This window comes from Mastomys coucha, unplaced genomic scaffold (genome assembly GCF_008632895.1).
Source record: "Mastomys coucha isolate ucsf_1 unplaced genomic scaffold, UCSF_Mcou_1 pScaffold14, whole genome shotgun sequence".
NCBI lineage: Eukaryota > Metazoa > Chordata > Mammalia > Rodentia > Muridae > Mastomys > Mastomys coucha.
The window spans coordinates 44,978,914-44,991,531 of record NW_022196896.1 but is presented as its reverse complement, the minus strand read 5'-3'; the positions used below and the strand labels follow the sequence as shown (position 1 = coordinate 44,991,531).

Sequence of the window (12,618 nt, the reverse complement as noted above, 5' to 3'; positions counted from 1 at the left end):
TCAGCTAATGTGCCTGGGTAGACAAACTCCCCTCCTTGTCCAGCTGTCTATTCTCACCCCTACCCTTGGAATAGTATTAGGATAGCTGTCAGCCAGCCTTGTTTTTTCATAGCTCCCCTCTCAGAAGTGACCCAAAGGCGGCATCCACCCTGATTTCCTATCCTGGCCTGATTCCTTCCCTGCTCTCTCAGCCATCCCGGCATCCACCCTGGCCCACTATCCTGACGCCCTGTCCTTTGCTGCTGTGCTCGCCTAGTTCAGCCAGGCGGCCCCAGGCTACGGGCGCCTAGCAACCAACGGTGTTCCGGGCAGGCGGGGCCACAGCTGCGAGCGCTCGCAGGCCCCGGCTGGACCGGGTCTTGCTGAGCGGCCGCAGAGCTCGGAGCGTCGCCGGGCTGCCGGCCGCGGAGCATGCTCGCCCTGAGAGTGGTGCCAGTGCGAGAAGGCTGCCGGCCACCCCGCCCCACCGCGGGGGACAGCCCGGAGACGCGGCTAGCCTCGGCCGAGAGCTCGCGTCCACCCACGGCCGCCGCTGGCTCCCGCGCTGCCCGCTGCCCCCGCTGGCCAAGACGTCCTCCTTGGTGCCGTGGGTCCGGCACCTGAAGAAGCCCATTTCCTCTGTACAGCTGCGGGGACGGTGAGTGCAGGGAGCCAGGGCTCCAGGCTGGAGACAGGAAGGGCTCTCTTCAAGAAAGGGAAATTGATGTCTTGAGAGCCACGTGGGACACGCCAAAGCTGCCTTCAAGGCGCTTTGACAGCATGGCTTGGGCATGAGCACCTAAGCCAGCACCATTTGTGGGGTCAGGTGGCAGGAAACGAGGATGAAACGCTGAATATTCTTTTCACACTTCTTAGGTTCTGTACAAGCAAAGGACCCTTGAGTTTACTGGACACAGCTTTACAAGTTCACTCTGCACCTCTCCTAGAACTTAAACCTAAGATTGGGAGCAGAAATGCTTCCTTTCTTTGACTACCACGTGGCCCCCTTTCTCCAGCAGTCTCAACTAGATGGATCAGAACTGCCTACATTGCCAATTCTGTTTTGTATCATTTCTGATGTGCTCATATTTGTGGGTGTATTTTTATTTTTATTATAATCTAAAGGTACAAGGAAATAATTGTGCCGGTCATGCAGACTGTTTTATGTACTGGTCATCCATGCTAGTCATCTAGCCCCTTTGGAGTCATAAACGCCAGGGAAACCATAGGGACAAATGCAAACAACTTGGCTATTGTGTTCTTTGAAACAAAACAACCTCAGGTCTCAGATTGTCTGTGTGCATATGCAATCCCTATTAAATATTAAATGTTAGAATAATATTTTGTAAACCTTTTGTTGTTACCCTTTAAAAACCATTCTCTATTTTTGAAATTGCACATTGGTGCGCTTCACTGACTCAGCCCTGAGACGTAGGCTTATTTTCTACCTACTTCCTTTACTTTTAAATACATCCGGTGTTTTCTTTCTTCCACAAAATTTTCCTGTTATTTTGGCCACTGGTGGTATAACCTATACTTTTCTAATTGATACTGGATTCAGGTTTTCCATTTTACGAATATTTCACAACAATTAACATTTTTTTTAAATTTATTTATTCACTTTACATCCCGATTGCTATCGTAGCTCCCCAACAATGAACATTCTTGACACAAAGAAGCAGTTCTGTGGAATAAATCCCTTGAAACAGAACTGCTGAGTAGGGACTGGGAAGTGACTCAGCTAGTAAAGGCTGCACGTTTGCAGCACAGATGTCCTGGCTTCAGTCCCAGAACTCACACAGAGAAGGAAAGAGAACCAACTCCACAGGGTTGTCCTCTGACCTCCACATGTATGCAGTGGCATATGGGCCCCCCAGCCCACTTCCCCCTTTACACAGGAAAAAGAGAGACTCTGGGTCAGGTGTATGGACATTAAAAACTTTGACAGAAAATTTGCTTTTGAGTTTTTTGTATTGATTTGCATTTTCTTTGGGGGGCAGGAATGTGAGATGGTCTCATGTAGTAGTCCAGGCTAGCCTTAAACTCACTATGCAGCTTGAGCTGATCCTCTCCCCATTAGTTCCCAGTTATAAGAGCACCATTATGTAGGGTTTGAGTTACCTTTCATCATCAGGCTGTGGTGAGAGAAACATGTTTATTATTTAAAAATAAATTATGTTTTCTGTTTGCAGAGTGCTTATTACATGTACTAACAAGTGTTTTAAAAATTCAGTCTTTGCCGGGTGGTGGTGGCTCACGCCTTTAATCCCAGCACCTGGGAGGCAGAGGCAGGCAGATTTCTGAGTTCGAGGCCAGCCTGGTCTACAGAGTGACTTCCAGGACAGCCAGGGCTACACAGAGAAACCCTGTCTCAAAAACAAACAAACAAACAACAAAAAAACAAAAAACAAACAAATAAAATTCCATCTTTGTTCACTTCTAAGAGTCAGAAGTATAGCCCTAACATTGTGTGACTAACCATCAGAGGGCAGAGCTAAGACTCAATTTTGGTCCACCTTACGCTGGAGCTCGCCTTTGTACGCTGGATGCCTCATTGAACCATTGGCTGGCAATTACTTCATAGGAGTTTGAGCATAAAGTTGTGGGTTTTTTTTGTTTGTTTGTTTGTTTGTTTTTTTGAGACAGGGTTTCTCTGTGTAGCCCTGGCTGTCCTGGAAGTCACTCTGTAGACCAGGCTGGCCTCGAACTCAGAAATCTGCCTGCCTCTGCCTCCCAGGTGCTGGGATTAAAGGCGTGAGCCACCACCGCCTGGCAAAGTTTTATTTTTTTAAGATTTGTTTATTTATTTTATGAATATAAGTGGTCTATCTGCGTGTACACCTGCATACCAGAAGAAGGCATCAGATTCCTTTACAGATGGTTGTGAGCCACCATGTGATTGCTGGGTATTGAACTCGGGACCTCTGGTAGAGTAGCCAGTGCTCTTCTGAGTCATCGCTCCAGCCCTGAGCTACTATCTCTTATACAGTTAGATTTGGTCCCTTGCCTTCAGGGCCGGCTGTCTTTCTAGACCCTCATCCTTTGTTCTTTCTTCATCTTCATACCCAGAAGATCTTAAAGCATATTCTGATTTCTTCTCAAACCCCCCTTGCCAACTTTAGTAAAGTTTTTGCCCTTAATTTTCATCTGAAAATAGATAGTCCTTAACTTTCTGTCTCCAGAGCAGCTTCCCTCAGCTTGTACTGCTTGCTTCTGGATTGTGTCTGCCTGAGATGTCTTTCTACACTTGCTTTACGTAAGATGGTGCTCCTGTCAACCTACATGCTAGTTCCATCTCCTTTAACGCTATGTACTGCTCCCCTCGGCAGCTTCACAACCACAGTCACTATTAAGTCCCCCTTCCTCGTCACAACTTCAGCATCTAACCCATTGTCAGCCCCATTCTCAGTGGCCAATTTTAATAAGTATAAGTCTGAGCAGGGCGTGGTACTCATGCCTGTCACCCCATACCTGAGAAGCTGAGCAGGAGATTTATGAGTTTGTGACCATCCTGGGCTATGTCGTAAGACGATCTTGTATAAAAAAGGGGGTGGGGCTAGAGAGATGGCTCAGCGGTTAAGAGCACTGACTGTTCTTCTGAAGGTCCTGAGTTCAAATCCCAGCAACCACATGGTGGCTCACAACCATCCATAATGAGATCTGACACCCTCTTCTGGTGTGTCTAAAGACAGCTACAGTGTACTTACATATAATAATAAATAAATCTTTAAAAAAAAAAAGAAAGAAAAGAAAAAGAAAGTCACTTGTTTTAACACTATGCCAGCTGAGGCATACAGATCCCAGTTATTTAAAACATATATATATATATATATATATATATATATATATATATATATATATATATATATTTAAATATATATATTGTTCTTGCTCACATTGTAACAATTCCAAGGCAGGTGTATTTATCAACAGGTGACTTTCCCAGGCTTTAGAAGAACCCAGGCCCCACTCTAATCACCTCATTCTTGTGTAAACTCAGCATACAATAAAGAGTTCCATGACACACTTACCTTGTACTAACATGCTGTATACTTTGGGCCCAATAGAATTTCACTGAAAAAAAAGAAAAGACAGTAGAAGAGGAAGGAGAAAGTGTGAACACTCTGCTGGGCGATGGTGGCACACGCCTTTAATCCCAGCACTTGGGAGGCAGTGGGGTTTCTGAGTTCGAGGCCAGCCTGGTCTACAGAGTGAGTTCCAGGACAGCCAGGGCTACACAGAGAAACCCTGTCTCAAAAAAAAAAAAAAAAAAAAAGGAGAAAGTGTGGACACATCAGATTTACTTCTTTTTTCAGTACAGTTAGGACTTGACGCACCTCAGAATGTCAGCTTAGCTTTATCAGTATCAGTTATCAAAATGAACTCTCATTGTCTTTTGACTTGATTCCTCTTAATAGACTATCTACATTTGCTTCCTAATCATTATTTAATTTTTACTTTCAGCTTAGTGTTAGCATTGTAAATGTACACATATGTCAGTGAATATATAATCTGCTCCTTGTTATGCTCACTGGACGCTTGGTCTAAACAAAGCTGGAGCTGGCCTTACTTTCTCCTGCAGCTTGATATTGGGTGATCTTTCCTAGTAAAAAAAATAGAAAGAAAATGTAAAATTTGATATCCTTGAAGATAAACATTAGTATATAGCAGTGATTATTCCTTTAGAGTAAATTTCTAAGCCAAACTTGAGATGGGGGTGAGGGAAGGGTTTTTAAAGGCAAAACTCACAAGGAGACCCGGAGTATCTGCAGAAGCAAGCTTTGAGCTGTTCTGCTCTACCAAGATTTGGTAGTCAAGGCAACTTGAATGTCTGCACTAACAGGTTGGAGAAGCCATAACACAACCAGTTGTACATTTCTGTGTGGCAGGGGTCACTGAGTCAGGGTTACTGGGGGTTCCAGGGACTGGGATCAGAGACAAATGGCCAGTGCGTGTATGCTCATCAAAAATATTTAAAATCGTGGCTGGAGAAATGGCTCAGTGGTTAAAAGGACTGGGTATTCTTCCAGAGGACCTGAGTTTCATTCCCATCACCCATGTGGTGGCATACAAGCATGGTTCACAGCCATACACAGACAAAATGTACAGAATACTATGGATATTATGGAAGTCAGAAGAAGGTATTGGAGTCTCTTGAGCTATTGTTACGGGCAATAGAGAGATGTCCAGTCTGGGTGCTGTTAACCTGATGCAGGCCTCCTGAAAATGCAGCAAGAATTCTCAACTGCTATGCCATACTCTTTTCAGTCCCCAACTGATGAATATAAAATTTTTTCTTTGCATTTATAATTTTTAAATATATTTAAGAAATTGTACTTTGGATGCCCACAAAATGGATCACCATGTAAAAGTACATGGTACCAAGTCTGATGAAGTAAGTTTAATGTCCATGGTAGGAGATAACTAACTCATGATAGCTGTCCTTTGACATTCACAAATATACAATGCTGTGTGTGCATGCACATGTTGAATTGTAATAAAACACTTTAAAAATCGATTTTTCTGAGTTATTTATGTCATTGTTTAAAAAGCTATTTGGAGGCTGAGTGTGGTGGTGTATGCCTTTACTTCCTGGGAAAGGTAAGCGGGTATCTGTGAGTTTGAGGTCAGCCTGGTGTACTGGTGTACAAAGGGAGTTCCAGGCCAGCCAGGGCTACAGAGTGAGGCCCTGCCTCCAGGGTTAAGAGCCTCCCCATGGTATGCTCATGGATTCTGTGTGTCTGCTATTCTGACCATTTGTAGAAACAGTTTGGCTGTATTTCATGAATACAGCCTCAACTGGAAGTTTTTGATTTTTAATTTTATGTGTACGGGTGTTTTGCCCACATGTGTGTCTATACTAAAGAGGCCTATCTATTTAAGAGATACTGCTAAGAGTAGTAACTGAGCCAGAGAAGGTGAGGGCTGAAGAGCTGACACCAGAGTCAGTGTAAAGCAGAAAGGCTGTGAGGACACCTGCTTTGCGAGCTGGCACTGGATGAATGCTATGCTACTCAAAGTACAAGGGTGCACTACAGAGGGAGCCATCTGAGAGGGTCCCAGCAAGAAGTCCTAGAAAAAGAAAGGGCTGTCTATCTCCCAGAATGCTTCTTCCAAGGAGCTCAAAGCCCAAGAAGAGGTGGAAAGAAGTGTAGACTGGCAGAGTGAACATCTGCCCTTCCGTGTGTGCGTGTGTGCGCGCGCATGTGTGTGCATGTGTGCGTGTGTGTGTGTGTGTGTGTGTGTGTGCGCGTGTGTGCATGAGTGTGTGCATGTGCGTGTGTGTGAGTGTGTGTGCGTGCGTGTGTGTGTGCATGTGTGTGTGTGTGCATGTGTGTGTGTGTGTGTGTTGTGGAGTTTCTGACTCCAAGGAAAAGACCATAGATTCCATCCAATAATAACTAAAAGGGTTATGGATTAGTAGTATCAGGACAACAATCTCTAAGCCAAACTTGAGATGGGGGTGAGGGAAGGGTTTTTAAAGGCAAAACTCACAAGAAGACCCGGAGTATCTGCAGAAGCAAGCTTTGAGCTGTTCTGCTCTACCAAGATTTGGTAGTCAAGGCAACTTGAATGTCTGCACTAACAGGTTGGAGAAGCCATAACACAACCAGTTGTACATTTCTGTGTGGCAGGGGTCACTGAGTCAGGGGTACTGGGGCTCCAGGGACTGGGATCAGAGAAAAATGGCCAGAAGGGTGCCAAGATGGATGTGCAGGCTTAGATTTTCCAAAACTTATTTATGGTTCTAGAATGCTTCAGCCTCCCTTCTAACACAGTGGCCAGAGAGAGGAAAATGAAGGCTTACAGGAAAAAGGATTTGTGGACCTGTTTAGAAGTAGTTCTTTGGGGGGCAATTCTACTTTCGTTATCAGGACACCAGCAATTCAGTCCAATAGCAAGCATGGAACAGGAATCAATAGCAGTGTCTCAATCCAGCAGAAACTGCAAGACTCTGATCTGCATGAGTCAACCAAGGCTACAAGAATCAGCCAGAATACCATAAGAAATGATTTGACACATTTCTCTCTACAAAGTGAAGACCAGTGAAACATTGGAAGGCATAGCAATGCAAAAGCATCCTTTAACTGTCTGTGGGGTTCTACTTAAACTCCTTCCAAACATCATGGGCCCTCCCAAAGATTGGCTTCAGCAAAACTTCCTCTCAGGTCAGCAAAAAAGCTTCCAAAAAAATCATGTGACCTCTCACAAGACAGCTTTCAGAAAAATGTCACGTGACACAAGAGAGTTTCCAAAGAAACCAGAAATTTCCCCTTCATGGATGTCTAGTATAACTTTTCTCATCATAATGCAATAAAAGTTTAAAAAATATATATACTTATCCCTAACCAAGAAAGAAACAGGAAAATTTACTATAAAACCCATTAGGAAATATATTTATCATTTCAACATTCTCATACCATAGGATATATCAATAAGACAAGGAGCTGGTTCTGTGTGTAGGCTAATAAGACTGAGAAACCCTTAGCCTAATCAGTAAAAGAAGATATAAATTGATAAGAGATAAAAAACGAGATACTATAACATAGTAGATGATGGAAACTTAGGAGGCATATGCCAGGAATTCTTCCATAAACTTAAATCGAACTATCAAAGGGCCCACCCACCAAAGAGTGGCAGGGCTTTGGGACTGACTTTACTGGGGTAACAGTGAATAAAGAAACAAGAGGCATATACAGAAATGTTAGGATTTGGTTGTTTGGGGCTGTGAGATGGCTTAGCAGGTAGAAGTGCCCAGTAACCTAAATCTGAAACCGAAATCCACAAAGTGGGAGGAGAGAACTAGTTCTCACCAAGTGTTCTCTGACCTGAACATGTGTATGTGTGGAACATGCATTTTTGTTGTCCCCCAGGCTCCCTTGGATTTTTTGAGACAGTGTTTCTCTGTTTAGACTTGGCTGTCCTGGTACTGACTCTGTAGACCAGGCTGGCCTTGAGCTTGCAGAGACCAGCCTGTATCTGCTTCAGAAGTGCTGAGATTAAAAGTGTGTACCACCAACCCTGGGTAGTTTTTTGTTTATTATATCAATGCATTCCTGAAGTTGTATTCTCTTGCAAATGCAGAGTATTATTTTAAAATTTCCTTTTCTTTCTTTACTCAAAAAAAAAAAAAAAGAAGAAGAAGAAGAAGAAGCTTTTCTAGACAGTCTCATAGAGGCTGACCTACTAAAACTTGCTTCATAGCCATGAATGATCTTAAAGTTTTCATTCTCCTACCTCCATTCTAGTGCTGGGTTACAGCAGACATCATATGTAGCCTTGGCTCTCTGAGAATGGATTATATAGCCGAGTATGGCTTTCAACTTACCAGCTTGCGTCTGTCTTCTGAGTGCTGGGGTTAAAGATATTCAGCACAATGCCTGGCTCTCAAATGTGGACTTTTAAACAAAATTTTATCATCAGAAATTTCAAGAATAGATATAAATCTAGAGGTTAGAGTCTTCATGTATTTATTGTATGAATATTCCAGGAGAATCCAGTTTTAAGAACATTGTTTTCTGACGCAGCAGGACAGAATGCTTGAGGAAGACATTGTAGTCTGAGGTGTTCAGAAGGCATTTGTGTGTCCTCATCTTCCCACTCTCACCAGCAAGCAGTGTTGTCTCTGCCACTCCTGTCCTGGGGCTGTTGAAAGGCTGGCTTGAAGCTGCAAGTTACCCAGTCATCTCTACTTCTGTAGATAAAAGAAGTTCTTAGAATGGAGTCTGGATTGTGATTCTAAGAGTCTTTTTTTTTTTTTTTTTTTTTTTTTTTTTTTTGAGCCAGGATCTCACTTTGTCTTTCCAGATGTCCAGGAACTCACTGTGTGGCCCAGGCTAGCCCAGGCTAGCCTTGAACTCACAGAACTCCGCCTGTTTCTTCCCTGTGCTGGGATTAAAGGTGTGTACTACCATGCCTGCCTAACTAAAAGTCTTTTTTAAGAATTTGGAAATTTCACACTTTGTGTTTGGTTTTGAGGTCATTTTCGTGCTTGGTGTTTCCTATAGAGTGCTTTGTTTGGTGTTAAAATCTTTAGCCACAAATTCTGTGGCATCAAAAGCACTTAAGGGGTTGTCTTCAGGGATATCACAGTGGTGGTGGGTAGTGTGTCCTTCTGTTACCCCAGCTCTGGGTCGGTGGAGGCAGGCAGGTCGGAAGTCCAAGGCCACCCTTGGAGAGTTCGTTTAGCCTAGGTTACTTGAGATATTGTCTCAAAACACCAACCAAATGAAAAGGTTCATTAAAAAGCTTAAGACATAATAAATTTTATTCTTAAAACTCACTATCTTTAAAAATCTCAAGAATATGCTGGGCATGGTGCCACATACCTTTAGTCCTAGCTCTTCAAGGCAGAGGTAGGCATATCTCTGTGAGTTCAAGGCTAGACTGGTCCACCTAGTATGTCCCATGTTAGTCAAGGGCTATATAGTGAGACTTTCAGTGAACAAAATAAAACCCCAAGAATCTATATGTTCATATTGTAGTAAAGGTGTGCCTAGCCTTCCCTAGGGATATGAGAAGATATTTACAAGAAATGCCTGTGTTCTTCCCTTTTCTGTCCTGGAACAGTGTCTCCTTCCCATCCAGGCTATTGAAAGAAGAGAGAATGTCAATGCTATCTCCCGAGATCAAGTTTGAGACTTCTAACGTCACCAGAAACGCCCTGGACAACTGCTTTCTGTTTGAGAGCAGTTGGCGGAAGGCAGTTTTGGAAACACAGAAGATGAGGAAAGGTAACTCCATTTCAGTTCTTATTCTCTTGGAGGAACACAAGCACGGTGCATGGGATTTACAGATATATTCTCCCCTTAAACAGTCAAGAGACACTATGTAACTCCTATGACATTTATACTGGTCTAGTAGTATATGAAGTTTATAGAAAGAAGAAATAGGAGTGAGTTAAGATTAATATTCTGTGAACAATGAAAACACATTTTATTTATTGACTTATAATTTTAAATTGTTTTGTTTATTGCTTGTATTTTTAAATTGTTTTTGAGACAGTCTCACTATGTGGTCCTGGCTGGCCTTGAACTTGCCATGTAGCCCAAGCTCACTATTTTTTCCTAACAGGATTTTACATACCTCATGTTAGCACCTTGACTTCATCCTGTAAAGACTTGTCCTTTCATTCCTGACCTTCCTGCCTCTACCTTCTAAGTGCTAGATTCCAGGCTCATGCCACTGTGACCTGTCAAGCTTTTAGCCTCTTCCTACCTCCTACTTAATGCCTTTGTTTTTATTACTTTTTAAAAAAGGATTTATTTATCATATAATATACAGTACACTATAGCTGCTTTCAGATGCACCAGAAGAGGGCAGTTATGGGTGGTTGTGAGCCACCATGTGGTTGGTGGGATTTGAACTCAGGACCTTTGGAAGAGCAGTCTGTGCTCTTTACCACTGAGCCATCTCTCCAGCCCTGTTTTTATTACTTTTTGAGATGTGTTTATTATTATGTATTTGAGTGTATGTGTACCAAGTAGTCCTTGTACCTATGGAGACTGAAAAAGGGTGTGTGATCCACTGGAACTGCAGTTCCAGGTGTTGTGTGCTGCCATGTGGATGCTGGAAAAAACAGTGTTCCTGTGGAAGAGCAACGCACATGTGCTCTTAACCTCTGGGCTATCTCTCCAGCCTCTGCTTTGATTTCTTAACTTGGGGCTGAGGAAAGGACTCAGCCAGTAAAACCCAGGCAAGTTCAGGTCCAGAACATATGAAAAGGTCAGTAGGCATGGCAGCCCTGCTTCCCATCATAGGTGGGAAGAGAAAGGTAACCAGCTGGTTAGCCAAACTAGCTGAACTTGACAACTCTGGGTTCTGCCTTAATATATTAGGTGAAAGAGATTGATAAAGGGACCCAAAGTAAATAGTCGGCTTTGACATGCACACACACACACAGGCACAGGCACACATATACACACACATGGTCACAAAGAGACACAATATGCACACATACAGACACACATGCACACATACATATCGATACATACACAGACACACAGACACACCCATGTATACATCATACACACACACACACACAGACACACATGTATACACCATATACACACATACAGAGACACACATGCATACATACACACACACACATACACACATGCACACACACACACGCACACACACACACACACACACACATGCACACGCACACACACACACACACACACAGGCACTAAAAGATAACTAAACTTGAAGCCAAGCATAGTGGAGTACACTTGTGATTCAGCTCTTGGGAGGCAGGAAAACTGTTGTAAGTTCAAATCCAGCTTGAGCTACATTGAGGCTTTGTCTCAATTAAAACCCAAAACTACCAAACCAAACCAAACCAAACCAAACACTTGCACCACACACTCTTCCCCCACCTCCCCCCTCAAAAAGAGTTGACAAAATGTGAAGTCAACAGAAGCAGTCTGGATACTTCATGTTGGTGTTTTACAGACTTACTTTGAGTTTTGTGGAAAGAAAATTCGAATCAATGCCAAGGGTAGGATTCTAGAGGATTGTGTAATTTCTACTTTGTGACTATTTACACAAATGTAGGATGGATTCAAGCAGCAAGCAGTGCAGAATTCTTGAAAGTGACTTTTATCTAAACATGGTGCTAATGTTCTGGGAAGTCTGAATACAATACAGAACTCAGCAGAAGGCACGGCTGGGCTTCTTGCTTTGGGTTTGGGGGAGGCAGGTGGGCTCCTAGGCTCTCACACATGCTGGGAGATCCCTCTGTTACAGAGCTGCTTTCCAGTCCCGTTGAGCTCTTTATTTTCAGACCCAATGTCACTAAATTGCCCAGGTTGGCCTTGAACTTGCTTATATCCTGGACTGGCAGTTACTTTATGGTTGTCCTGCCTCAGCTTCCTAACAGGCACTGGCTTCACACGCCTGAGGCATCATGCCCCATTCTCCTTGTCTCAGTTGTTACCCACCCTCCAAGGCCACTCCTCCCTCTGCTCAATATGAACAAGTTTGAAATTCATTCTCTTGAGAGTGATAAGTACCTTAATTTCTTTTATTACTGGCTGATTTGCTTTGTGGTATTTTATATGTGGTAGAAGAATTATGCATTTAACCAAGATGATTATATGATTTTTTTTTTAATTACAACACACCATAGCATTTGGTCTAGAAGAGCCCAAGGATTGTCTCAAAATGCCATACTTACCAGAATTGTCAAAGAGCTTAAGTTCATCTCCACTAGAGGCTCATAAGCGCCTGCTGCACACTGAGGCTGAGATCCCTCCCATCAGGTAGGTGACCTGCTTCTTGGCTCCCTTTGGTATTTTTTGGTTTTTGTTGGTATCCTTTAATTTTATTTTATTTTATTTATTTATTTATTTTTGTTCTTCAAGACAGGGTTTCTCTGTGTAGCCCTGGTTGTCCTGGAACTCACTCTGTAGACCAGGCTGGCCTTGAACTCAGAAATCCACCTGCCTCTGCCTCCCAAGTGCTGGGATTAAAGGCATGCGCCACCACCACCAGGCAGTATCCTTTAATATTTAAAAATAATTTTTTATTGGATATTTTCTTTATTTATATTTCAAAAGTTATCTGCTTTCCCAGTTTCCCTCCCTCTCAGAAACACTCTATCACATCCTTCCTCCCCCTGCTTTTATGAGGGTG

The 12,618-nt window shown here is 43.1% G+C and overlaps 1 protein-coding gene and 1 long non-coding RNA gene across 3 annotated transcripts in view; one reads left to right on the top strand and one right to left on the bottom strand.

Moving 5' to 3' along the window:
- Positions 1-300: 300 nt before the first annotated feature.
- Positions 301-12,618, top strand: part of CUNH8orf89 (chromosome unknown C8orf89 homolog) — a 26,099-nt gene continuing 13,781 nt past the window's right edge. Inside the window, exons 1-3 of one of the 2 annotated variants that reach the window (XM_031366931.1) lie at positions 301-637; positions 9,568-9,713; positions 12,113-12,245. In XM_031366931.1, coding sequence (XP_031222791.1) covers positions 9,587-9,713; positions 12,113-12,245 — 260 coding nt within the window. In that variant the 5' untranslated portion in view covers positions 301-637; positions 9,568-9,586. Of the gene's footprint in view, positions 638-9,549; positions 9,714-12,112; positions 12,246-12,618 lie in introns of both variants that reach the window. The other variant, XM_031366930.1, reaches the window with a different exon arrangement.
- Positions 1,930-8,675, bottom strand: LOC116088197. Its single transcript, XR_004117814.1, has 3 exons — positions 8,309-8,675; positions 4,011-4,053; positions 1,930-2,114 (listed from the first exon to the last, which is right to left on the bottom strand). It is a non-coding gene; the product is annotated as an uncharacterized LOC116088197 (long non-coding RNA).